General features: G+C 41.6%; 1 protein-coding gene across 6 annotated transcripts in view; it reads left to right on the top strand.

Annotated features, from left to right (window-relative positions):
- The window catches only part of FARP1 (FERM, ARH/RhoGEF and pleckstrin domain protein 1), a 210400-nt gene that overhangs the window by 25886 nt on the left and 157169 nt on the right, over positions 1-27345 (top strand). For all 6 annotated transcript variants that reach the window (XM_069802435.1, XM_069802436.1, XM_069802434.1 and 3 more), the window contains exon 2: positions 16869-17064. In XM_069802435.1, the coding sequence (XP_069658536.1) occupies positions 16894-17064 (171 nt within the window). In that variant the 5' untranslated portion in view covers positions 16869-16893. The remainder of the gene's footprint in view (positions 1-16868; positions 17065-27345) is intronic.

Raw genomic sequence — 27345 nt, 5'->3', positions numbered from 1 at the left:
ACGGTGGTGGTGGAGAGGTGCAATCTGGAAGCTTCATCCCACTTCAGTGCTGTTTATTCGGGCTGTAAAGGATTTCTTACTAGGTATGAGGCTGTTGAGTGGTTGGTCTCTCTGATCAGCTACTCCTGCCTCTCTTAACCAGTAGTTTTCATAACTGACAAATGCATTTCCAGTAGCCTGCTAGTTGATTAATTTCTGGTTTAGACCATTTAATCTGTAGTATGCACTCATTTATCCTTGTCTATAAGGAAACAAAACATTGAGCTGGTGAGGGGATTTATAGGAGGTTCATTGCCATGGTTTCAGACAGCCGTACGTAGCCTAAAAATAGATACAGGAAAGAATATTCTCTTCCCTTCTCTCCCTCCCCCAGCTGTCTAACTAATTGGAATGTCCTTTTTTGTTTGTAAGTTTTTGTTTTTATGCATTTACTGACTGACAGGTCAAGCAAATGTTTGATGTTTTGTTTGAAAGAGGAGAGTTCATCTTAGTATCCAATACATTGAGGAGTGACTTTTCTGGTTGTGTGCCAGGGCTATTACCTCCTGCTCCTGTCTCTTACGCTTGAGTAGTGCTGCTCTGGTAGACTGTAGCTTCTTACAAACCAGTGCAGCAGTCCAAGCTGTGTAAGGGACCATCCTGGGGATACCTTTGGAAATCATAACCTTGGCGTTGCCTTGCTCTCAGCGGGGGAAATGTACAGAGTACATGGCGATGTGCCTTTAGCAGCCTGCGCTGCCGCCTGAACAGGCTTCTCTTCCAGACTCAGGCTGGCTGCTTCACTCCATGTCCTGCAACGCCACAACTAGGATATTGCAAACAGGCTAAGGATCACGGTTGTAACTAGCAAGGCAAGTTTTAAACTACTGCTTTGTGTACAGCAGCGCCTGGGCTGCAGCAGCAAGGAGCTAGTGGAGGCAAACTGGGTGACCGCTGCTTTCCCTTCTTGGTATCCTCACTGAGACAGCATGACAGCTGCACCGTCTTGGCTGGCTTGCTTAAAGGGGCAAGCTTGGCTTGGGCATGGCTTCACTACCTCCTGATAGCAGTGTCGTTTGTCTATGTATGTCAGAAAAATGGAGGTGGAATGCTACTTGGCAGTCAACATGGTCTCTTCTGATGTGTACCGCCTAAACTATGTTTAGCTTTGGGTTGGGTAGTTGAATTTCCCTGCCCCTCGCCTTCAACAGAGGTGTTGACTGTTTCTGTTAGCAGGAGTCCCGGATGCTTTTGGATATCTCTCCCCAGACAGGAAGGGCATGGATTGGAATCACACCGATGCCTTGGATTTCCTGCATTGCTTCCTGTTGAATTGTTGGGCCAAAAGCTAGGAGGGGAGGTAGTGTGTTACAGGGCCTGCGTCCACTGTGCAACTCCTGAGGCTTGCAGCGTGCCTGTTTGTGTTGGAAAGCAAGTAAATAGCCCTGCAGCAGATGTATCAACTCATACCTTTTAGTGACAGGTTTTGGAGCAAAGGGAAAGCGTTCCGGGTTGAATTGCAAAGGAGTGAAAATCCTGTGTGGTCTCTTAGCAGACTGTATGGCAAACAAGGTGTTGGTTCTGCCAGTGCATTTTTCATGACCAAAGCTTAGACTGCCCAAGAGAAGCTGCGGTAAGTTTATTGATTTGTGTGTGTTGCTACTGGTACTGGGCCTTTTCTTTCTTCCTGCTGCTGCTTCTGTGGTCAGGGTGCCCTAACCTTTGTATGTGGGGACTAAATGGAGAAGGGCTGATGTGAAGACAGGGTGCAAATGTGTTAGTAAATGGCTGCAGAGTATTGCTATTTCCTTCACTTTTTGCTTTATTTACTGGTTGTAAATACTTTCAAATTTTCCCATGTTTCTGAACTATTCAGAGTTACGACTTCTTTTTCCATATACCATATTGGACAAAATTTGTATATTTAGGAAGAAGGTGGTACAAGATGGGTAGGACAACTTAAGGGAGGACTGCTATTCAGAAGAGACTAAACCTTATCCAGGAGTGTGTGTGTATGTAGGGGTAGAAGGGCCAGATACAGCCTGGCAGTTGAATTTTTGATGTTTTGCTATGAAGTCTTTTCTATTGCTTGCGTGCTGCATTGCATTTGGTAGCTGCAACGTGTGCCTACGCTTTCCTGCTCCCATGTGTGATAGTCTGCAGTATTTATGTGCCTGACTTTGGCAGCTGGAGAGCAGGAGAAAAGCAGCCCTGAAGCGCAGATGAGGGAAATGTGCCTTCTCAGCCTTCTACAGAGGCAGGGACCTGCTTTGGCCTGTTCATCACCAGTATAGGGCAGAGTATTTGGGGCAGGGGCATGGGCAGGTCAGGATGGCTGTTTTTTGTTGTTCTGAAGAACCGCTCTGTTCCTTAAAGAGCAGAGGTGAGTTTGCCGTACTTTTGAAGGATGCACGCTGGAATTTCCACAAAATAAAAGGCTTCCTGGTTATAAGGGGCGGCAATGCAGTGTTTTCATATTTAGTGATTTTTTTTTTAATTTCCCAGTCCAAACTGAAGCTGAAGGAGTTCTTAGAGGCCCCCAGGGATGAGAGGATGACTACCATGTGTTCGGTCATGTGTTCCCTGGGGAGAAGTGCAGACTGCTTCATGTAGGCCAGCCCAGATTGCAGAGCCAGGCACTGTTAGTGACCCTATGAAAATATAATCCTGTCTGATGCTAGAGGGGAAAAATTTCTATACCTGGCAGATATTTACATATTCTTTAAGTGGACCTTCCTTCTGCTGTAATGATTTAAACCCCTGGAAATATTCTATGCATGAATTTACATAAAATAAATCAACCTGCATAATATTACATCAATGCACAGTAGCTGATCATCTCTTTCCCCTCCCATCTATCCAATATTTGCGTTTCAAACACTGTCATTTTACATCCATTTTTGTTCCCTCCAGTCCTTCCAGCCACCTCTTTGCTCCGCTGAAATACGCCCAGAGCTTTGCATGAGTGCTCGCCTCCTCCGTCGAAAGATGCAGAGACTGGTGTGTGTGTGTGTGTGTGTATATCTGGGGGTGTGGGTGGCGGATGGCTAGAAGCAGAGATAGGGAGTGTATATACGGAGGAGCTTTCAGGTTGCTGTGTGCGTCTACAGGAGTAGAGAAGTTGGGGGCGAGGTTAAAGCAATGCCAAAAGCATCAAATTGTGTGCTGTTTGTTTGGTCTGGATAACAAGGTGTTATTTGAAGGCAGATGCTTCACTTGTAGACCTTGTAGGCATTGGAGTATTCATATTCAGGAGGTATGAAAATTGAGGATACTGTTTTCTGGACTCGTGAGGTAGTAGCAGTCACGTTATTTGCTTTCTTTAAAGTTCACTCAAGAAGTCTATGCGTCTTAATACTTCAAATATCATTGTAGATTAGATGCTGTTTAAAGAACCTGATTCATGTTGCAAAGCAAAAGTCCGTAATGAAAAGGTGTAATTCTCCTTTTTGTGACTTATGACACAATCTTTAATTATTTAGTTACAATTTTTCCCCTCTCAGAATCTCCATCTTGTTTGTTGGATATGGTAGTTCTCCTCCTACAGCAACACACTGTTGTGTATTACATTGTCTGTGAGAAAGGTCTCATTCCTTGCCTTTTGCAGATGTTGGAAGGGGAGGGTGGCTGAAGAAAGCTGATGGCCTCCTACTTTTCAGGAACTGGACTCAATTCTTGGCAGAGTTCCCTGCATTGTTAGGAAGTGACTTAAACACCCAGAAAATGGTTAAACTCTTGATAAACTTGAGATCCATGAGCTAATTTTCAGAAAGCCTCATGATCCTGGATGCAGCCTGTAGTAAAATGATCTATAATCATGCGTGAAGAAAGCTGTGTCATGTGAAATACTTGAAGAATGATTTGGGCCTAAGTGTCTCGCTTTGGGAATACAGAATCAGTGGGTTTGCTTTGAACTTCAGTCTCTTTGACCTCGATCAATAAATGGATTTAGACTCCAAACTCCCAGTGGAGCCAATATCTATGTGTCTTGAGGACCTGGGTTTTCTGTCTTTTAATTCCCTATATAGAAAGTAAGGATAACATGATGGCCTCTTCCTCTCACAAGGGTGTTGTGAGGTTAAAGTACTTTTTGAGAGAGTAAATCAGCCTGCTACACAGAAGGCACAAAAAGATAGTTGTTAATTCTGTCTTAACAGCAGAGTACAAGTAGTTAATAAGCCTTAAGGATAGAACAGGGTAGAAAAACATAAATCCTGAGTGCCTTCCCCGTAGCTGGCTGTGCTCCCCTGTGTGGTGAAAGAGGCAGAGCGGTCTTTGGCAGGGCCAAGGAGGGAAATCGGTGGAGGTTATGGTGCGCAAGAACAGGAAGGGGTAACTTGTGGTTTGATGGCACGCTTAAACGCAAACAATTCCTGATTCTTAACTCTTCCTGTAAGGTGTGCAATTTTCCCGTACTTAAAGGAAAAAATGAAAATCTGCTCTGCTTGAAAGTGAGAGCTCCCACAGCAGCTGTAAATTTTACACCCTCCCTGGGGGTTTTTGGCACTGGGGTGGGAGATGTGAGTGGCAGCGGACCCTCACGCTCCTCTGTGGGGCTCTCTCCCCGAGAGAGGGAGGCCCCTGAGGTGTTGGGCACGTGCAGGACAGGACTGTTGAGTTCAGGTCCCAGCTCTGGAAGGAAAGGGACTTAGTCCTCCGTCAAAGAGCACTTTTTTTTCCTCTCGCTCGTTTGTCTTGCCCTTCCTGACAATCCTTCTGCTCTTTCGGGGGCCTGTCCCCAGTTCTTGGCTTCTTACTCTTATCTTTCACCTGTGGTTTCTCTTTCCGCCCAGACTCATTGCCAGAGACCAGACACCTTGCCTGTCCCGGCCCCCCTTTCCCCATTTTTGTCCAGTTTTTCCTCTCGCATGCCGTCGCCCTTTTCCCCTTTTCCTGCCTTGTTTTGCGCACTGCCTCGGGATCCCTGGCTGCCTTCCCTACCCGTTTCGCTCTCTCCCCCTCCTGTTTCGGGCCCTTCTCCCAGTCTGCTCCTTCCCGTCCCTCGGGTCTTGGCGCTGGTCCCCGCTGCGCTCCAGATGCACGCCTTCCGCTTCCTCGCTGCCCGGGTGCCGGCAGCCCCGCTGCGGCCAGCTCAGGAAAGATGGGCTCCTTCTTCTCCAGGGCCTGGACCCATTCCAGTTTGGGCAGCCATGGAAATGAAAGGCGTCTTGGGCTCCTCCGTTCCCAGGCTGGTGTGTGCTCGCCCGCTCTGTGGGGAGACGTTGCGTTGCCATTGGGAAAGTGCCTGAAGTTCGAGCGTGCTCAGCAAGGAAAAACTCCTGGGAGATACTAGTTACCTACCCTTTAGAGGTCTTTGCCTGCCATGGGTATGCTGCATACTACTATCGGATACTGGTATAAAAGCTGCTTTCCGTGTTCAGCATAATCTAAAGTTACTCGAGACTCAGGAGCCAAGAAAGGAATATGAGGAGTATAGGATGTTCTCCAAGGGAAAAGCAATCTGATACCCAGTCTCCCTGTTTGCCTGGCACAGCAGTTCATTCTGCCGTGCTGCTTTACTGGGAGCCTTGTATTTAGTGAGAGGACCCGTCAAAAGCTTTCAGGCAGTGTTCACTTTGAACGATTTGAAATGTATTATTTACAATATCCCTCTTTCCGCTTGATCTTTCACTGACAGCTTCTACCTCTTGATATCTTAATTTTAAAAAAGAGTCTGAGTCTTATGCCTCTCTGTCCTGCTCGGATTGTAAAGGCTGTTTTGGAGTGTTACTTTCATGATACTTTGAGGAGATTGGTGCAGAGCAGTGGACTGCTTTGGCAGTACTTCTGCTTTTTCTCCTTGCAAACGCTGCAAGGAGGAGAACGGAACAAGAGAATTGATGCTTTCCACTGTCCCCTTTAGTAGTAAAAAGTACAGATTCCACAGATAATGCTTTTTCATGCTTCTAAGCTGGTGAGTAATTAGTTTTGAAATGTAACAGAAGCCACAGGGATGTAATCTGCACTGAAACATGTTTGTTGATAAAGGCGCAATGGGGTGGTTCAACAGGCAAGTCCTTCTCTAGGTAAGGCTTCTAAAGCTTGCACTAATAGTGCTACGCTTTGGAGTAACTTCACAATGAAAGCTGGCATAAGTTACAGTGGGAAAAGCAGTTTATTCTGCAGACGCAACAGCAGCTAATAGAACTTTTTTGGTCTAAATCTCTTAGATGAAAACCAACCCTAGTCTGTCTTCGTGCAGCGTATATAATACTTATATTTTAGCCAGACATAAAATGAGGACTTACGTGTGGCAGCAGTTTATCCGTATCTCTGTCTCACAGTATCTCTGATAGCTGTTCACCGAATAAATGCAGTGTTATCATTTATCTAAAGACAGAAAAGTACCGTATCTTGAAAGATCAGGAGAGCTGTCGTCAGACAAACAGGGACAGACAGTGTCTGGACTGTGCTGTTCAGCGCAGGTGGAGTTTCTCCAGGGACCTTTTAGTGGTTCAAGTATTTGCACAAAGAGAAATGAGATAGCAAAACTTTCAAACTTGCTTAGGTTTCTATAACTTTTAAAATCATTTTCAAAGGAAGAATAAAGACATAATTTTAAAACACTGTAGGATATTTGAATCTGGGTATTATACAATCATGCCTCATGACCCATTATATCTCCACCAAGGATGCCAAGGAATCTATTAAGTTGTTTTCTAAACAGCAGTACATAAAGCACTTTTTTTTTCTTGATGGTATGAGCATTTCTGACTGGAAACTGTGTCATTACCAAGTGTGGTATTTCCTTGGTCAAACATAATAAAGGCTTCTGGTGAAAGACTTAATTGAAAAAAAAAAATCATTGTATATTCAATTATATAAGTTTGTAAAACTGCTTGATAAAAAGTCTCTTTTGGGAACAGATGTTTAAATATTTAAAGCCTGCAGGAATTTTTTTGGTTTTTATAGTGGGTTGTATACTGCGCATACAACTGTGACCATAAATATGTTTTTCCTGGTGGAAGGCCTGTGTACTAATTTTGTGGGAGTCTGATCACAAGCTTTGGGCAAAAAGGAAGCCAGTCAAGGCTGTTATGGCTTCAATTTAACATGTTTGGATAGGCGTTTTCCCTGGATGCATAATGCTGAACACTGATTTTGTGTTCCTCTGCGGTTTCGAGCCACTGGTCCATAAGGGTACCCCTTTTGTGCAGTGCAGCATGCGTGGTGGCAAGCTCATGAGCTTCTGCTCCGTACTTCTGCAACACACCATTAATGCAAGAAATCGTAACTGATCTCTCAATAGGAGAGAGAACGGGGTCTTGGCATGCTGACCGCTGTGTTTTGGTCTTCTGCTAGGGGTCTGCATGCTCAAGGAAGGGAGAAGCTCCTCTGAAGGGCCACTGAACACCCGAATTAGGCTCTGGTGTCTGACAGCTCTTCGGAGGAGCCAGCCTGCATTTAGGCAGTGTAAATACCTCTACTATATACTCATACTTGGTTCAGAGAAATAGTATTTCCCCTGAGCTGTTTTATTGCTCAAAACCAGGACTGTATCAGATTTTCCCCCAACTGCTGAACAGTAGTATTAATGTAGTGTGTTATTTATTCTTTTGACATGTTTTTATTTCATGGAAAACGTCTACGTTATGCTTGACGCTGGGTATGAGTTGCTGGATCCCTTTCAGAATTCTGTTAAATCTGGAAGTAAATCAGATTACTTTCTTCTACTATAAGCACATTTGGCTTGGCTTTCACATGAGGTGTTGTATGGGTGAATGAGCCCAGAGCACTCCAGCTGGTGCAACAGCTTTATTTATGTAGAGTGATGGCATGAAAGGGTTTTGGAAAATGCTTTTAATGGCTTCAGGAGTGATTTGTGCTACTATTGAACCACCAAACTGCTTTAAGTTCTTGCCCACTTTGCTTGTATTTTCCAGTGACAAACTGTGGGCTCAGGTGATGACCCAGTTGATCAAGAAACTCTGTGGTGGCTGGAAACACAAGAAAGAGAGGTTTTCTTAAATTCTTTATAGGTTCCTAGCCTTTACTGTGTGGCAATAAAGCTTCCACAGTCTTTCTGTCCATAATGTGAAATAGCTTTTTGCCCACATGATGATGCTTCTTTTATATCTCAACTTTAAAATGCTTTAGGTCTTTGTAAAATGATAACATGTACTTTGTCAGTTCTACAACACATTTTAGCATCAGTAAAGGACTAGCTGGATGACTTCAACATGTATTTCATGCACTCTTCACTCCTAATTTGTTTTTCCCCATGGATTTTTTTTTTAAATTGCATTTTGTCACTTGTGCAAGCATGTTAAGTTTTACTTTTTCACAGGTTTTAGTGACAAAATTGGCACAAACAAGTTATGCAAAACAGAAGGGGTGTCAATGAAATTGAATATAAGTATATCATACCAGTAGCTTGGAACTTCTTCCTAAGCATCATTTCTTATGCAGGCAGTTTTGAAAACAGGTTGAAAAACATCTCAGAAAGCAGGTTGTGAGTTTTACAGTAAAGAATAAATATCTTCCACCTGCCCCGAGGTAAAGCAGAAATTTTATAGAAAAAATGTGGTCTGTTCAATTGGGAAAGTAAAATGGCAGGGAAATATTTTCAAAGAGCAACACTGTGTTGAACTTCAAGTACAAATAAGTTATAAACAGTTAAGTGGTGATACAATATACACAAAGCAAGTGGGCAATGTTTAAATCAAATTTTAATGTGTCTAATAACAAACAAAGTGTTTGTGTAGAAGTATCTCCCTCTTGGTTATTAAGGTATTCATGGCTCCAGGAGCTCCCCATTTTGCTCTGACTGTGCCTTTGGATTTGAAGGGAAAACACAGTTGTTGGAGGAGAGTCACTAACTGGGCAACTGGAGCTAATCAACCCCTTGGCTTAGCAGATGAGACACTAGTTTTCCTTCCAGGAATAGCCAGAATTACCTGTTTGTACGGTGCCTTCAAGTTGGCTGATTTAAAAGCTGAAGAAAAAACTTTAATATTCGCTGTGTTGGTTTGAATAGGATATTGGCATTCCTAACTCAAGTAAATAGTGCTGATCATGGTGCAAGGGTACCATGAATGGGTAGTGAAGAATAAATAGTGAAGACAAGTCCCTAGAGGTTGGGAAATGGTCACAAACAGTCCAAAGAGTAACTTCTATGAAGAGGTTTCCAAGAGGTTCCTTTGAGAGGGTGAGCATAAGAAAGCTTCGGTTACTTCATTGTTCACTTACATGTGTACAATGGCTTTGCTTCCTTGTGTGAGATGCAGGGAAGAAAAATAAATTTTCCTTGCCTGCAATAAGTTTCTAATGCAAGGTTGTCCGGGAAACATAGCATGCAGCAAATCAGTATGTTTACTGCCTTGTTTAATATCATTGGCAGTCATCAAAAGTAATTTTAATTTTGTGGTTTTTTAAAAAAAAAATATTTGTAGACTAGACTGGCTTGATTCACAGAACAATCTGTATTTATGCTTAAGGGATGAGGTTTTTCACAGAGGCAATTGTAAAAGCATACAGAAATCTATTACTGCACTTGTTGATAGATCTACTGACAGGTGTGTGGTTGAGGAAAAAAGATAGCATACATCAGATTTGTGCGGGATGGGACTGCTCTTTGCTGACATCTGGCAGAAGACTTGGAATCTGGGACAGCTGCTAGGGCCACAGAATTGCAAACAGCTTGAGGACCTGAATGCAATGAAGATAAATGAGCTCCAGTTGTAAAGGTAGAAGCAGTAATGAATGCGGGCACTCTGAATGCTGCACTGATAGGCTTGGAAAAAGTTGGTTTTTTGTCCTGCGTGTACATAAATGGTCATTCTTCTGGATTGCAGGCTACATTATCGGTGTACTGAAAAGTTTGAGTTTGTAAAGCTCTGTGTTACTGCTTAGGTCCCTGACACTGGTTTCATGTTCTAGCTAGTTTGGTGTTAACAACTAAGCATACTGGGTTGCTCTACAAATCCAAGTACTTTGTCCATCTGCGTGACTGTACCATAGAAACTGGGTCAAGGGATAAGAGAGTGTGATTTAGAGGTTTTCAGAATCTGACCAAGATGGGAGACTTTGTGGGCTATCTTTATTTTCATGGCAGGTGATGAATTTTATTCTACTATGGATACTCTGCCTTAATTGAGGACATTTCTTACTGCTGCAGATTTTAGGAAGTATCCAGTTCTGAGACTTGCAAAAAAGTAGACAACCATGCTGGTGTTTTCTTGGGCAGGCAGGTTTTAAGAGGTTAATTTTCTGTGTCTTTAGGGACATGAAAAAAATATAAAATAAATCTGTGTTTAGAAATTAAGCCCAGTCAGTTAAGGAGCTCCCCCTCCATCCTGTTCTCCACTGACTGTACAAGGGACTAGACATGAGCCTCTAATGCTGATGATCTTGACCATACCTCACCTAGAGCCTCCCTACTTCTGACTTCATCAAGCAACCATCATTTACAACATTTCCTTTTTTCTTAATCCCAGAAGACAGCCCAATGGTACAGAAGAATTGGCTTTCTATAATACTTCCTTCTCTGAGTATTGTGGATGTGAGCTGAAAGGGCAGACGGGAGCCTGAACAGGAATCCAGAAACCACCTTCTCTTGCAATGTTTCCATTAGAGGAGGAGCAACCAAGCTTAGTCTGCGGGGTGGAAGCAGAGAAGCAGACACCCAGCACCTCTGTCTGTACTACTGCCCTTCAAGCTTGAGCTCTTTTTCTATTAAGAGCTTTTGGTTTCACGTTTCTTTGCTTCCAAAAAGTGCTGGTCCATTAGCCTAATGAAAAATTTCTGGATTTATCTCAGATTTCTAATGTATGTTTTTCTTTGTAAGGACCTTTGTGTAATTTCAGGGGTGTATGAGGTTCTGTTTGGAATAATGTGAAGCACAAACGTTGTGTTAGTGAGGCAGCTGTTTGTGTGTTCTGGTAATTCCTTAAGAGAATCAGACTTTAAAGAGAAGATTTTCCAAGAAATCTTCAATATGGTCCCATGAGAAACTGCCAAAGACTCGTAAGATGATGGTGACTTCAAAGCTTTCCAAAAAATCCCCCCATTCTCTGCTGCGGACTTCTTCCTACAGAAGAGTATTTGTTTTGTATTTGTGAAGAGGATAAATCTGTCACCTCTTGGTATTCCCACGCAACTGTCTTGCATGGTAGGTGGTGACTCCCACTCAGGAAACGAATTTTGGTTATTGTTGTTTGCCTGGAACGGGGCTGATCCAGTCACTTCATGTAGCATGACTTGAAAATTTGCCATTTACTGCTGCGATGGCTAGCTGTATGCATCGTGTCTGCTACTTTGCAGGTTGACTTTCACCACCGCTGCTGTGCCTGGTGCGCACAAGCTCTCTGCTGAGCAAGTGCTGGGGATGGTTTCTTTCTTTTGCATTGATTCATTGTAACTTTTAAAATTGTGGGTTTTAGCGAAGGAATTGTATTGGTGTTATTTAGATGAATGGCTTAAATTTTTGTAATTGCCGTATTTGCTTTTTGTACAACTGTGCCGTGGACTTGTGGAAATTAACTGGGATAACGTTTCACAAAATAAAAAAACCTGAGCTGTATTGGCCCTCTGTTTGCTCCCCATCATTTCAGCCTAATTGGTTTCAGTCTTCCTAGTGCTCTTGCCTTGTTACTTTTTTTTTTTTTTAATGTGGGTTCAAGAAACTTGCTCTCTTATTTCATGTTTATGGTAATTCTGGTATGTTAATGAAAATGCAGCTTCATTGACAATTTATGCTGTGGGTATAAAATTTTCCCTTACTGAAGGTGTACAGGTCTGCTATGTGCTTTTGGCATTTATACTTACTTTGCTGTTATCCATGGGGAGGGAAAAGGAAATACGAAGGATCAGTACATTGTATGATAAGTGGGCTTGGTTTGACAAATTAGCCTCTGCAGTGGGGCAGCTGAGGCGCAGACGTGTCCTGCTCCCTCTGCTTCGGAGCATTATGTCTGGTGCAGGGGTGGACTGGGTCTCGGAGAGAGGTGGCATCTCCACCCTCAAGGTTAGGTTTGCCACAGCTGCTCTCTCTGAGCCCTCCACGTGTGACCTGTGCATATTATCCTGTCTTTCCTTATAACTTATTATGATTCCTTAAACCTACTCCAATTTGTCAAGTTTCATGTTTTTCTGCCAATATGAAAGTGCTTAGAACTGAAGGTGAGTACTTGACAGGAGCGTCAGCTAGCAGTGTTCACTGTAGTCCTCTCGGCAGCTGAGGCTTTCCAAAAGTTTTACAAGAAGCTGAGAGTTAAAAGCACGTGTGAGCACTTTGCCTGGATTGCCCCTCTTTCTCCTTGCTGCTTCACGTTTGTTACCCTTTGGAAGATCTGGATTGAATTTGTTCCTTTCTAGTCCTCTGGTGCCTTCCTAATTCTTACTGACGGTTTATAAGCCATCGAGTCAGTTTGAGTCGTCTCATCTGGTGTTATATTGGTTACTTTGATCTCTTTCAAATGTTTCGTTGCCATAGGATCTGGGAGGCAGGGTTGGCCCAGCATCTGAGAGGCCTTGACTGCAGCTTTGGCTCTGCCGCTGGTCTGCTCGCTGACTTTACAGACCAGCCACACCATCCCACTGTGCCGCAGGATTCCCCACCTTTAAAGGGAGAATAGTGAGCAGTGGGCAGCCTTCCGTTTCGTGCTGTGAAAACGTGTTTAAGCAAAGCAAGAGAAGAGGAAAAGGCCTAGATACCTGGTACCATTCTCCCCCTGTAACAGGAGTCTTCAGGCTTCATGAACTTCTTGCATCAAATGTCTGAAATTTGTCGTCTGATCTAGAAGAGCAGAGTAGTTAACAGATCAGATTAGCATCTATTCAACACGAGCTCTGCTCACGTTCCTAACAGTGGCTTATTGCTTCTCTTTTCCTCAGTATTTTGTAATTTTTGTAACCCTTTATTCCCAAGACCCTGCCTGTCCCCACCCCCAAAAATGCTGCTTATACTCCTGGCTCCCTTTAGATTAAGTCAGTTTGACTGTTTTTTCATCCTGCCAAAGAAAAATATGTGGAAATTTTAATTGGCCTGAACCTTTCCAATGCTATAAAATGTGCCTGCTTTGAACACGGAGAACTAAAATGGTTTTGTGCTGAACCACATCGTGGCCTTTGTCCAGCTACTGCGTAAGTATATACAGAACTTAAAATTTTCATCTAAGCAGTTAGTATCTGTGTAAAAGGATTGTTAATGTGTGATTAGGACAAAACCACGCTTACTGATCTATCTAATGGCAGTTGTAGCTTTTTGTGCCTTCCAGGTGTTTTAGGTAGAGTTAGGTGAGGTGGCTTGGATCAGTCTGTTGGCCTGCCAGCAGCTGGCTGGGCTTAGCTCACCCTGGTCTCAGGTTTGCCAGCCTGCCGAGAGCTGATTTAATTTGCTAACCCAGCAAAGAGCAAAACGCTGAACTGTTTTCTTTTGGGTTAGAGATGTGCATTGGCTTGGTGAAGGGTCCGAGGAGGGCGAGAGTCAGTGTGTGGCATCAGGCAGGACTGCATGGGTGGGAGCTGGGAAGGAGCAGGAGCAGCCAAGGCTCCTCCGTGGGCAGCTCTGCTGTCTCAGGTAACTTCTCCCTCGTGCAGGTTAGGATGCAGGTTAGCTGTCTGCAGCGGTCTTTCTCCATCTTTGCAGATGCTATAGCACTACTGGGAAGGACACTGACATCCAGCAACTGCAGCAGAAATGATACATGTGATATTGGCCCTGGGTTTCACCAGCTGTCAGAAAGAGCAGGCAGAAACTCTTAATTTTCAGAGTTCAGATGAGTCCTTTTTATTTGCCACTCTTTGCTCCTGTACTGGTTGTCTGCATCCACTTATGTTTTGCTTAGAGCTGCATGTGTTGGAGTCTGGTGGCCACTGCTTTTTCTTCTCAGTTAATACCTTCCCCAGTTCATCGATGTTATCTTTCTACTAGAGTGTCTTTAAAACTCTCCATCCTCTGTCCAGACTTGAATCCTCCTCATCGTGACAGACGTTAGGTATCCTAATCCCCCAAGGTTTGCTCAATTTGCTTAATACTCTTTTGTTGCATTCTGTGACCTTAGTTCACTGTCTTCTAGATCAAAGTGATTAAGAGAAAGGTATGCAGCTTGACCAATGCGCTGCATTATTTTAGAGAGCGTAATTGTAATAATTTTTAAAGCCTCTTACCTAAAGGCATAATAACGATGTTGTGCTGATGTTATGACAGCACCATAGTGAGTGAGGCTAGTGTCATACAGAATAAACCTTAAATATTATGTCCAGTGCAGCATGCTGATGTTTAGATGTACATACAGATTAAAAAAGGAAAGGTCTTCTTTAAATTTTATAAGTTTCAGATGCATGTGATCAGGGTGGCCAATACTTCTTAGATCTTTGCTTCCAAAGGGAGGAGTGTGTGTGTGACTGAATGGTTCAATATGTATACTACAAGAGTTTCTATATTACTAACTGTTAATAATAATAAAAAACCTCTCAGCTGTATATATGGAGTGGTTTGGCTTGTACCTTTCCTCCATGATTTTTTTGGCTCCTAAATTTGGGTCTTTTTTTCTTGTTTCACTAAGTTTATTGGCCTGTCTGAAGGTGTGTGGGGGCCACTAGATCATCTAGTCAGAAGAACATTTATAGAAAGGTTCAAGCTCTGTAATATTTCCTTGTGTTGATTATTTAATGGTGTCACTTGAACTGACTGGATTGATTCCTATGTTTAGGATTTAATGGAAAGAACAGATTTCTTCTTCATCCACTTTGAATGTCTGTACCTAGCCAAAAACTACGGTAGTAATACAGCAATTGTACAGGTCCTTTCTGTCATGTTGGTGCTGCCTGTGGTGTATGGTGACTTCAGAAGAGCTTTTGAATTAATAAGGACATGGACCAGTATCTTTGTGTGGTGGCACTTCCAGACAGGGTGCATATGTCACCTTTTAAAATGTTCCTGTGTACTTCACATGCAGGAAAATCAGATTTATTTCTAAGTAGGCCTGGAGTCTTGCTATATAGAGCTTGCTGTCTTTTCTATTGGAATTCCTGCCTCCAACTGCAGCTTTCTTGTTGGCGCTTTCTGTCTCAAAAAGATTTAATTCAATTAATTTTAAAGAATAAAATAAATTTAATTGATTCCTTTTACATTTTTAGATCACAGTGCCATTTGAGGAAGAATTTGCCTCTCTGGTAGTGTTTGGCATGCACTTGGATAGGTTTCAATGGTATCTCTCCAACCTTGATGGATAGGACAGTGCTGATTCATTGCAAAAGTTTGCCTGTGTTTTTTTTGATCTCCTTCACTGATATGTAGAAGTATGTGATCCCTAATTTTTCCTTCCCTTCCTTCTCAGCTAACACTTTTTACAACAGCACTTTGATTAAAAGAATTTTTACTCGAAGCTACTTGCTGTGTAAAAAAAATCTGTGGGAACAGATTAGCCAGGACATGGAAGAGTGATGTGTAGTAAATAGTATATCCTGCTGAAGACAGGACTGTTTTTATTCTGTCCTTATGGAGGGAACTGGTATCTTATTACCTGGCACTGTTCTTTATAGTATACTGTAGAACTGGTGATGCATTCACAAATACCTAGGCTATCTTGTGCTTCCTATTTTTCTTATAGGCTTCTCAGCAATCGTCACCTCGGAGTAAAAGCCAGGCAATGATTGGCAGTGCTGCTCTTGTGCCTTTGTTCAGCTGGAAAGTTACATTTCCATTCTTTCTCTGTGCTACATGTTTTTTTAATGGTCATTGATCAGCATATAAAAGTCATGCAGAATGAAAATGCAATTATCAAGAAAGATAAATAGACAGTAGCAGCGGGTTTCATCAGAAACCCAGCTAGAGTGTCAAAAGGCAGGGGGGAAAAAAGTGAAATAAAATTCTAGGATGATGCATAACATTTGACAAGTAAAACTAATGGTTCTTGAATTAAAAAAGAAGGTTCGAAGTTGTGCCAGTTAATGAAAAATCACACTGAATCACTGTTGTAGCTCTGCTCCCTTTTTAGGATAGAATAATTATTTAGCAGAAATGTGCTGTGTAATGTGGTGTGAGCGCTGCACAGAAACAAAATTAGCAAGCCAGTTTCTGAGGTTACTTTCCATGGATATGAAGCAAGTGGTGCAGGCGAGCTGCTGCAGGGGTAGCCTTCCCCTAGCAGGGTGAGGAAGGTGTGCTCCTTGGGGTTCCCCTCCTGCTTACAGGGCTCTGTGGGACATCAGATTTTCCATGCTTTTCCCAACCAGTTTTATTGCTCTGGCATTTTCTGGCCTTCCCAGTAGCACGTCCTCACAATCCTTGGCCCATCAGTGGAATCGGGCTGGGCTCCAGGTTCTAGAGCAGCTCTGGTCCTCAAAGGAAACAATATTTAGACCATGTTATTGAGTTCATCTTGTACCCCTTTGGCTTTCCTGCTTTGCAGACCCTTAAGCAAGGTGGCAGCTGCAAAGAGCCAGAGAAAGCTGGAAGGACCAAAGGAAAAAATCCTGATATAGCCAGGAGGGAATGATTGTCAGCAAGTGCTGAGTTGTTCCACCTGCTCTCCTCACCTTCCTTCCTTCTCTGGGAGCCCTGACTGTGGCTGATAACACCCTGATTCATAAATACATAAAAATTAGCATAATTCATTGAAATCTGGGTTCTGTTGTGCTCTGTTTCCAATGTGGTCTTGTTTCCTTTTCCAGGAGAAAGGGAATATTTTCCCATTGTGCTGTACTGTAGCCAGTATCAGCCTTACTCCCAGCAGGTGATTAGCCTGTGTATTTTGAAAAGTATAAAGTTTGCCTGGTTTTCTTGTCTTCATATGAGACATTAGGAAAAAAAAATCATAATGGTTATTAGTTTGTGTTAATGGTCATATAGTTTACTAGCTGTAAGTATACATACCATAATGCTTATGTGCAAAAACTCTTGTTTATAAGTCATATGGTCTTCTTTGCCCTTATTCTTTTATCAGATAAAAGAAACGTGTTTCCCTAAACATGGGTGAAACAGAGCAGAGGCCAACAGCAGGATCCCGGTTAGGAGCTCAGGAAAATGCTGGGATCAGCACCTTGGAGCATGGACAGAAACCACCTATGACACCTCCAGGAAAACTCGTCTCCATCAAAATTCAGATGCTGGATGACACGCAAGAAATTTTTGACGTTCCGGTAAGGAAGTGGAGGTTGGGGTGGCTAAAGATTATTCAGGCATTTCTAAAAATGCATGTTTTCAAACCAGTTCTCTTTATTACAACTGCAATTCTTTGGCTAATGAATTCATGTTGCGGAGAAAATGGCTGTTATATCAGCATTAAATAGATGATGGTGTAATAGAATAACATTAAACAGTGAAGTGACCTGTAAATTACAGTTACTATTCTGTTTCTGTTTGAACAACTTCAGAAGAGGTGAAAGTCCTTGGTGTTTTTTTTTTCTTCAAATATTACATCAGTGGTTTCCTCTACTTTCTAAACAGTTGATATATTTCCTTGGTGCTGTTTTGCTTTTGATCCATAAACCATAGATCTATACAGATTTTTTTCTTTTCCTCTGGCAAGCCCTTAGGATAGTAACTTCAAATCATCAAAGTTTTCACGAATTTGTATCGCTCTTACAGGCACTAAGTGCTCTCACACATATTGAGTGCAAGGAAAGGATCAAACCAATCTCAAGTTTCTCTGTACCCCACCGAAATTAATCTAGTTTTGTACTTGCCAAGGAAACAGTTACTACTGCTTTTGTGTGTGTGTGGTCAGAAGAGTTAGTTTGAATTAGTTTTGATACAAAGACTGATTCTGTTAGTAACCACTAATGATTTTAACATGCCATGCTTAGGTAATTAACATGTAAGGTGGTTGAACACTATTGCTGTTATGAAAGTGTACTGGAATGTATATTTTTCAAAGTCCTCAGGGTTCAGTGAATAAGAAACTGGAAACCCGAGTTCAAATTTCATCCTTTGTTACTTGCATTTTATGTAGCTATGGTAACTTCCATGCCTTCATTGGCTCAGTTTTCCCTTCTGTGAAATGGGGGGGGGTGGGGGGTGGGGGTGGTGTTACCAGCGAGATACATAGATCTTGCGTGTATAGCACTCTGCGGAAGCGCTTGTAGTCACTGAAAAAGTGTTATCCCTGTACTAAAGATGAAAGAATTCCAATTAGGAAAATCCTCATTGAAAAAAATTTTTTTTGCCTGTTTATAAGGTTTTGTTTGTCTGTCTCGTGTATGTACACACAGATGCTTTTTGGTCTGCTCTCTGCTGCTGTTATCCAACTACAACTGTGTATTCAGTCTCAGATTTTGTTGTAGTAGAAAGTAAGTTCTCTGAACGGGCATGTATATGTGAACTGAACTGTCATCAAGTGAAATGCTCATGTATGTAGCAACTTTTTTGTGCCCTTCAGAATGCCTATCAAATATCCATAGCAAACAGACTAAAATTAGCAGTCTTTAGGTAAACATTGCAGTTCAAAAGTGTAGTTCTAGTTTATCACATGCTAATGAAAGTTGTGCTGCTTATCTTACGTGGTACAAATATCCCTATTATCCCAGAGACAACCTTTTTTTCCCCCTCCACAGCTGCTACTTCACCATACTTTGGAAATGCTGTGCAATTTATAAGAGTTAATAAGTCTATTTAACAAACACTTAGTAGGAACCATTTTGCGATCAGGTCCCTTTCATTAAATTGTTTAGAAGCAAACATAAGTAACGAGTGGATGCAGTGCACGCATATAACTCCAGCTTTGCTTCTGGGAGTTTGAGAAAACAGTATTTTTTCCATCTTCAATATGAGAAGACATCAACATTACTCTTTGTTTTTGAACTTCAGCAACACCTGGAAGACCTGGGTGTTTAAACAACTCTCTGTTCAGATCACTTCAATATGATTATTTTCTGAGGCTTTTGTTTCATAACAACCTCTATGCAAGGAAAGCTCAGCTGGTTTTAAAGTCAAATCTTGTGGTGAAATTTGCAGGATGCTTAGATTATAAAGTCTTAGAGCAGGTTCCTAAAGCCTTTTGTCTTTAAGGTATGCATTGTCAAATGGACCAATACACATCATTTTCAATCTGCTCTAAAAGGCATTAATTTTTTAGTCCTATCTCACGAAACTGAAAAACTGTTAATACATCTAAATTGAGATGTTTATTCATGTTGGAAAACACCATGTTCCCATTTATAAGCTTGCTGGTTTTAGCCAGATTGGTCCAGTATACACAGAAAAAGAAAGCAGCACCATTTCAACAAAAAATTTTTAGGTGCAGCAAGTGTGGCTGTGGGCAGAGGATGTTAAATGTACATGCCTAAGCACATCTGTGGGCTTGCTTTTCAGTGGAGAATTAAAGGCTTTTTGCATGGTTGAAGGTCTGAACTACTCTTTCCAAAACTTGAGCTGCCATGGTTATGAAAATAACCTTCCAAATATGATACAAGTACAAACTGAGAAGGTTTTGTGTTTCCTACAGTTTCAGGAATTTTGCTGGACGATCTTTTCTCTGTTAGCAAATGGACCAAACTTTGAGTGGTTTTATTGCTGTTTGTAATGTGTCTTGTAGGACGATACGAAGTTTGTCATGCCAGTTTACCCTTTGCTCATGAAGTCTGCGTAAAAATAGAAACAGATACTGGTGCTACTTCTTCCTGAATTTGGGGGAGGTAGTGAAGTAGCTGAGACTGTCCATCTGTCTAGTCCTCCTTCCTTGCTACTCCTACAATTTTCTTTTGTTACAGGTTCACCACCACCACCACCTCTTTAGCTAAACCTGGGAAAAGATCTTATCCATGTAGTGTTTTTCTTGGGTTTGTTTTTTGTTTTGTTTTGGGGTTGTTGTGGTTTGGGGTTTTTTTTGTTGTTGTTGGGTTTTAGGGGTTTTTGTTTGTTTGTATGTTCATTCTTTAAATTATCTTCCAGGAGACAAGATTCAGTAGCCTTGCACTTAGGCAATCCCCTTTCTCCCATCACATGCAGATGACTTGTTTTTATTAGAGCAAAATCCTTCAGATTTCTATGTCTATTCTGTACATAACAAAACAGGAGAAAAACATGACCTACTTCCACTCCTCCCCTCCCACCCCCCAAGTGCTGCTGCCATTCGGGCTGTTTAAAAGTGAACTAACTCTGGTGTCATTTGTCCTTCTACGGGAAAATTGATTCTTTTGGTGTTAGTGTTTTGATGCTATATAATCATACCATGTTTGGCTCATTGTATTAGCTTCTCACAAGCCAAAAAAAAGACCCTGAAAGGAAAGAGAGATCCACATAGCTTCATACAGGCCTGTAAATTATATTTTTTTGCCAGGAAAAAAAACCATAAAGTATATGGAGAGAGTTTGTATGGGAGACTTGAAAAACAGAAGCCACAATGAAGGCCTTTTCATCAATCTTTGCAAATTCAGTGTTGTAAAAGGAAGGGTACATAAGAAAAATCTTATATGCTGCTTGCTCTTAAACAGTATTTCATTGCAGAATTTCCAAACATTCCTATATTCTAAAAAGCCAGTGAAAGTTTGAATAGATAATCCTGGATCTTTTACACACATCCAGTTAGCTGGTTGCATGACTCTTTTCAAGCAAATACAGATGTTTGGGGGAGGCGGGGGAAAGGTAGGAACTGCTGCTTTCAAAAAAAGATTATATTATTTTCATTTTGTATTTTCTGCCTTTAACATAAAAGGAAAGTATAAAATTCATCAATTACCTTTTCAAGCACATTTTTGTCTATTCTGCTATGAGAAGATAATTTATGTAGAATATCCTTCCCTCTTTAAAGTTATTTAGCTTTTTATGACTGAATTTCTGTACCTTTAGTTTGAATCTGTTTTGGACTCTCAGCCAAGAGCTGGCTTCAGCTGCAGTTGTAGGTGATTAGTGCCTGAAAATCAGGCTATGAGTTGAAGGTTCACGATCATTCAGCACTTGCAGTTGTTGGTCATGGTGTTAGCTTTATGGAGAGGTTGCATGCAAGTGGAATAGATTTTTGTCTCTTGCTTTTTGTTTCTAATATCCAGTTTGGCTGTATTTACTGAAAAATTCGTTAGGTATGCTAACTGAAGACCGCAGAGGCCCAAAGTACAGTGGTTTGTTTCAGCTAGTGTTTGTCTGAGTTATGACTATGTGATAGAACGAGCAAATGCGGTGCCTTTCTGCTAGGTAAGAGGACAACAGCTTTAGCTAAAATGACTAATGTGAAGGGGGAAGAACGTTTTTTTCACCCTTGTACACATAATGATAATCATATATAGATAGGTCTTGGGCATTATGAAAGGTTGACACTTCTACCATAAGACTTGTGAAACCCAACACTGTTGTGTTTTATACCCATATGTTGTGTATTATACAAGAGAGGGTGGAGATGCACAGTTCTGCTTGATTTTGCTCTGGTTTTATTTCTACCAGTCTCATCTAAGTTAGTTGGAAGAGAATGGGATTGATTCCATAAAACCATAGTAAAACTTACAGATTTTCTTATGTTTGTTTTAATACGGTCTCCCCTGTAGATTCAAACCAGTTTAAGTAAAAAAGAAATACAGTTTTTAAGGAATAGTAAAAATAACTGATGGTTGTATCTACTGCAGATCATTCTGGGAGAGAAAACCCTTTAATGTTTAGTGTCTATGCCATTTATATTATATTTAGTTTTATAGTTGTTTCAGTGCCAGAAGTAATCTGCTTTAAAACTACTCCTAAGCAAAAAGTCAGAGTTGTTCCTTTCTAGGTAATGCTGAAGACATGACTGATTTTCACGTTGGACTGCTGGGATGATTTGGTGACTCAGACCAGGTTTAACCCTGACTGACATGATGCTTGTCACTGATCATACCCTACTCTCTGGGTGAATGACACTGATGTGACTGGAATGATGCTACTGATGCTAAATAGAAAGTCAGAGTTGTTTCTTTCCTGTTAACATCAAAGGTGAGATCAAAGTATATCACAGGAGGTGAGGATTCTTCTTTTGGTTAGGATCCCGTCTCTTTAATTAAAACCAAACCAAAGTCCTCTTTATTGTGTCTGGAAGAAAATAGTTGCTTCCTTTCTGTGGCTGTCTTTTGGAAAGACGAAAACATACTTGCCTGTCAGATTACTCAAGTTTATTAAACATCTGTTTTGTGTCTTATGTAAACTTTCTTTCCCTCTGAATGCGTTCAAGCTTTTTGAAATATGCAGAGTTGGAAAATGTCATCTGCTTTCAGGGATTAACACCGGGTTTCTTAAGCAACAGGAGTCTCTTAATAGAAAGCAGGGTGAGGGTATAATCCTTGGTAAACATCAGTTGTAAACATTTCATTTCAATTTGCTTTTCTCTCAGAAGAGAAGGGCTTCCTCATCTTTAGGTTATCTGAGAATAAAGACCAAATGGTCTTGGTCTGTGACTATTTATCTTCCGTGTGACTATTTATCTTCCGCTGGAGTGTGGATGTGGTACCTTGGCAGGGAGTTTCTGTGCCTCAAGTCCCAAATTTTCAGAGAAGGACTTCATAATCCTGTTGTGGCTCTGTTTCTTAAGGCTAATGTTCTGGGTGGGTTTTTTGTTTGGCTGCTTTTGTTTGTGCAGTCATATAATGGTGGTTCATATTCCCTTTGTGGGGAAAATGCCTTCTATTAAGTATACTCCCCACCAACTTCAGGCCAGTGTAAGTGTACCAGAAAAAGCTTGATATTAGAAAGTCTCAGTACTTAACAACAAAGATTACATGTGCTTTGTTATAAATTTGCACAAGCATTGTGTTACTCTGTTAAATTTGAAATTTCAGCCACGGTTTTATAAATGTTTAAATTATTTTCTGTAACATTTATGGGTTATGGTAATTGCTTTGTCCTAGGTATATACCCCTCTCCTCAATATGCAATTATAACCAGTGAACAAAGCAATTTTATAAAAAGAGCATTAGACAGTAAGGCAATGAAACAGTGTTTTATACTTTCTTAGCCAGCTTCAACTTCAATTCAATATGAATTGCATTTTTTTCCAGTTTAGGAAGTGAACAGCAGGTCAAATGTCAGTTATTCATCAGTCTGAGACTTTCTTTCTTCTCATGCCTGAAATTATTTGGCCATCAGTGTCAGACTATTTCCAATGAATATCAGGCATTTAAATATTCACTAATTGTCACACCAACCCTGCTGGTTCTTCTGAATTTACAAGAAGAAAAACATTTTATTTTTTTTTAATAATTCTGAAACATATCAGTTGCGATTTTCTCAGCAGAAGATTATTAGTGGATACACAGCAAACTTTTTTTGTTGTTGTTGTTGATAAATGATTAGAATGTCTTTGTTGAAATGGAATTTTAGTGGCTTGTGTTAATAATCTATGTGCTTTTCAAAATGGAAAAGAGAATAATCCACAAGCAAATTTCTGTAACCATAGGCAGCAGGCTGTTTAAACTGCTGATATCTTTGTTACAATGTTCTGTAGAATGAACAGAATAAGTGGGAATAAAATTTTAAGTGCGGACAGATCCAGTCCATTTTCAGACTGATTGATGTATTTGAAGATAACTGGGAAATGGGTGTAATTTTCTGGAATGAATGAGCCTAACTTGTAATCAGGGAAGGCTTCTCAACTAATGCCTTTTTACCTCTCTTGGTCCAGCTGACTCACCAAGTCACGCACCAATGTGTGAGCTGGCACAAAGTGGAGGACAGAGCTGGCACAGGGAAGGCCAGCCGTGGATGAAGAAGCGGCGCGTGAGCATTTCTGAACACTGCTGCCTTGACTGAAGGGGTCAGTGAAATCATGCTGTTAATTCTGGTAACCAGGTCTGTGCCTGTAAGTTGGTTTGCACGGTACTGGTGAGGCTGGATGGATGCTCTGTGGGGGAGCATGGGCTCCCTCCCCAGCTACGGGGTGTTCCCCTTGGCCAGCCTGTTTGGAAGTGGCAGCCATCCAAGGAACAATGGGAGGTGTTTGCCATCTCTTCTCTTCAAAGTGTACGTGTATGGGTGAGTGGGTAGCTAGTGGCAGAAGCGGAGGCTGATTCTGCTAGGACTATGTTTTCCTCTTTCAAGGGCGATAGGAGGGATGTTCTGCCTCTGGACAGAGGAAGGAGGGGAGCTGAACTGCCCACCGTGTGCTTCCTTCCTTCCCCCTGAGACTGGGGTTCATCTCTTCCATCTTTAAAGACTTTAAAAGTAGATGTCAAAGCCTTAGCTAATTACTCTTTCCGTCATAGTTAGGGTGAAAACATGGTACCTTCAAAAGGCTTTTCATCGTGCCTGTCTTGAACATGTATTTTAGGATGAGATTAATTGCTCTCTGGAGGTGCTTGTATATCCCTATAAGGGGAGCATAAGGCCACAGCTTAGACTTCTTTTAGCATCCAGGCAACTAACTTGTTCCACAGAAATTCCTTTGTTTCCTTTTAGTTCCCAACCATGCCAAAGTGATATGTGAGTCTTCCTTGTACCCCATAGCTGTCTAGGTCGGATGTGCTGGAGTGGGTTAATTATACCTGATGTAGTGCTGCTTTTCTCTGTCCTGGTTGTAAAGGAGAAGTTGCAAAATAAAGTGCACTGTGGAGGAGCAGTGTGTTGGTGCTGTGCTGCAGTAGTGCACATGCATGCCGTGATTTACTTAAGCCCGTTCTTTGTCAGCACAAGGTGGTTGAGCTTAAGTTACTTTCCTTAAGCTCTGTATGAAAACAGTTGTCTTTGCTTCTGGCCATATGCTCTGGAGGGGCATAATAAATGAGCAGGATAAGCTTCTGGGAGAAAATTGCTGCTTTCCTCCTCCTCCTCCTGAATTGTGTGTGTTGTCCATAGCTAAAGAAATGCAGCATAAGTGTGATACTTTGCCAAGAGCACAATCTCACGTTGGATTTCAGGCATTTCAAAGCACACCCAGCTTATAGTTCTGCACTGAGCAAAAGATCAGAAAACTTGGGCTCATATGAAAGCACTATGGGTATGTGATTATATCACACAGCATGATGAATAGCCATTCAGAGCACTGTGAATTTCAGTAAGTTAAATTGCAAGTAAAAGCATATCTCCCTGTAACTTGTTCACTCACCTGTTTGAGAGATGAATGAACCATTATTGTGGAATTCCTGTGCAGTTGCTTTTCTCCGTTATTTTGAACAGGATGGAAAGCTATCTGTGTAAACAAAGGCTTAAGCAGTACAGGATAAAAGAACAGCAAAAAGTTATAAATTGTCCATTCGTTTCCCTTTCAGTTCATTCTCAGTTGAATATGGTCATGTGTTAACAATTTTTGCCTGGTGATAACACAACCTGTTGAAATGCCTCTCTCCGGGTTTATTTGCCTGGTATGGATTCCTTCTCTGCATCCAACCTTGCTTTGCCTTTTAGCTTGGGATGTTAGTTTTCTCTTTTTTTGCATTGGGATTCATGTCTGTATGTTCGTCAGGGGTCATCACCTGTGCTTTTTCTTTCCTCAGACCTTAAGTTTGCAACAAGCCCTCTTCCTCCCTGCTTCTGCAGGATGCCTGGGTTGCTCAGCTGGCGGAGCCACAGCAGCTACTGGAGGTGGTGGTCCCACCGGCTCTGCTGTGCTGGCAAGGATGCTTGTCTGATTCTGTGGTAAGGCAGACCACAGGGGCTACCCTGCATAAAAAGCTGCAGTTTTCACCAGTTTAGCTACAACTGTGAGCTTGCTACAAAACCAGATAGATGCTGATGCGGGTGCAACAGAGGGGAGGGAAGGGACGGACAGGACCATGTTAGCAGTGGTTCAGACTTGGGTTAAGCTGCTGTGGAAGTACACAGCTGCAGAGGTGGGAGAGAGAATAAATGTTAGGAACTCTTCCAACCCTTAAAATGCTTAAGAATATGACTTTATATAGGTTCATATTCCTTGGTTTTCTTGTTGGTATCTCTTGTTCCTTCCTTGTTTGGCACTAGAACATGCCACCTTATATTGCTTATTCTCCTTGTCCTCTCTGCCTCTCCACAGCTCCTTTGCAACTGCTGGTTCAAATCCTTGCTGTTGGTATTCTCCAAACAAACAGGAGATAGCAGTGCAGAAAGATGCAGGAGTCCTGGGTGTATCTCCTAGGCCTTCAACCAACTTCATTCTCATGATGATCTCCTTCCTCAGTGCAGTATCAGGTCCTCATAATACAAAGACATGTGTTGTGCTGTATAGCGGAGAAAGAGCTCGTCACTTTTAAAGGCTGTATCTGCACTGCAGAACTAGGGACACTTTCTGCAATGGCATAGTCAAATTCCCATCCATACCCAAACTCTGCAGTGGGATGATCTATTCAGATTTTACCTAAGATAATTTGTGGTTTTAAAGTGAAATTTGACCAGCTTAAAGTAAACTAAAAAATTTACAACTAGGAGGAAGTGATTAAAGCAGTATGTCTTTGATTGTGGTACAATCTTAAGGGGCTCCACCAGTTCCCAGGTTTAAAAGCCTTCAGAAAGACTTAGTAGTAGGCTGCTCACCTGTAAACTTGTCTCCACTGCTCCAGCGAGGTACCTTGACAAGGCTGTGATTACAATACGCATGCACAATTAAATGGTGCCTTTTGCATGCCAATGCATAAATCACATAAAAGGCATGGCTGAAAATGCCTGCCAAAGCCTTTGTACACATTTGAATAACGTGTTAAAATCGTTCTTGGGTAAATATGTCAATTTTTTGAATAAAAAGTGATGCAGGAAGCAGGCATCAAGCACCAGATAACTCAGTGAATACAAACAGCAATAGCAGAAGTAGATTACAATATCTCCTTCTCTTATCCCCATCCCCAAAAATGAGGCTTTGACTGATAGAAATTGCACAAACATAACGCTGCCAGAATATAAATAGCAAATGGTGAGTTATGACTTCGTGCCAATTTGCTTTTTGATGGCCTGTTGGCAGATGCAAATATTCATGCAGTGCACAGCAGCAGGCAGTTTTTCTCCTCGTTTCTTTCACTGTTACCTTCTCACCTGGTTTTCTGATTGAACCTGAAGTCCTTTCTTCTTTTTTTCTTCAGTTTGCCCTGCTTTTATAATTCTGGTCCTTTTCTCAGGCCATAATATCCTCATGTGTTTCTTGCTGAATTTATTTGTAATAATCTCCATTTAGTAGACAGTGGACAGTATTTGTGTGTAGATGTTGCTTAGTATTCAGAGGCTAGTTCTTTGTGCATAAAGGGGGATATCTTTTGCTCTTAAACGACTCTTCACATTTCATTGCTTCATTACCTGGCGCAGATGCTCAGTTTTATTCCCTTCTGTCATCTCACCCCCATCTAACTTCTCAGTTTTGTCCGTTCTTAGAAAACATCCATCTTTGTATTCTCTGTATGGACAAGTTGTATAGCTCCTTATAATACTTAGTTACAGAGCTCTCCTTCTTATCTTTTACAAGGAGCACATTTGGGCAGAGCAGCTATTACTGGATCTGGAGTGACTGTAAGTTAGGGGCACACCTTCCCTTTCTGATTACTGGCAGGGATAAGCCAGATCCTCAATCACTGTGC

Source organism: Haliaeetus albicilla, chromosome 15, assembly GCF_947461875.1.
Source record: "Haliaeetus albicilla chromosome 15, bHalAlb1.1, whole genome shotgun sequence".
In the NCBI taxonomy this organism is placed as follows: Eukaryota; Metazoa; Chordata; class Aves; order Accipitriformes; family Accipitridae; genus Haliaeetus; species Haliaeetus albicilla.
Note: the sequence above shows the minus strand (reverse complement) of the source record. Positions and strands in the feature narration are given on the sequence as shown.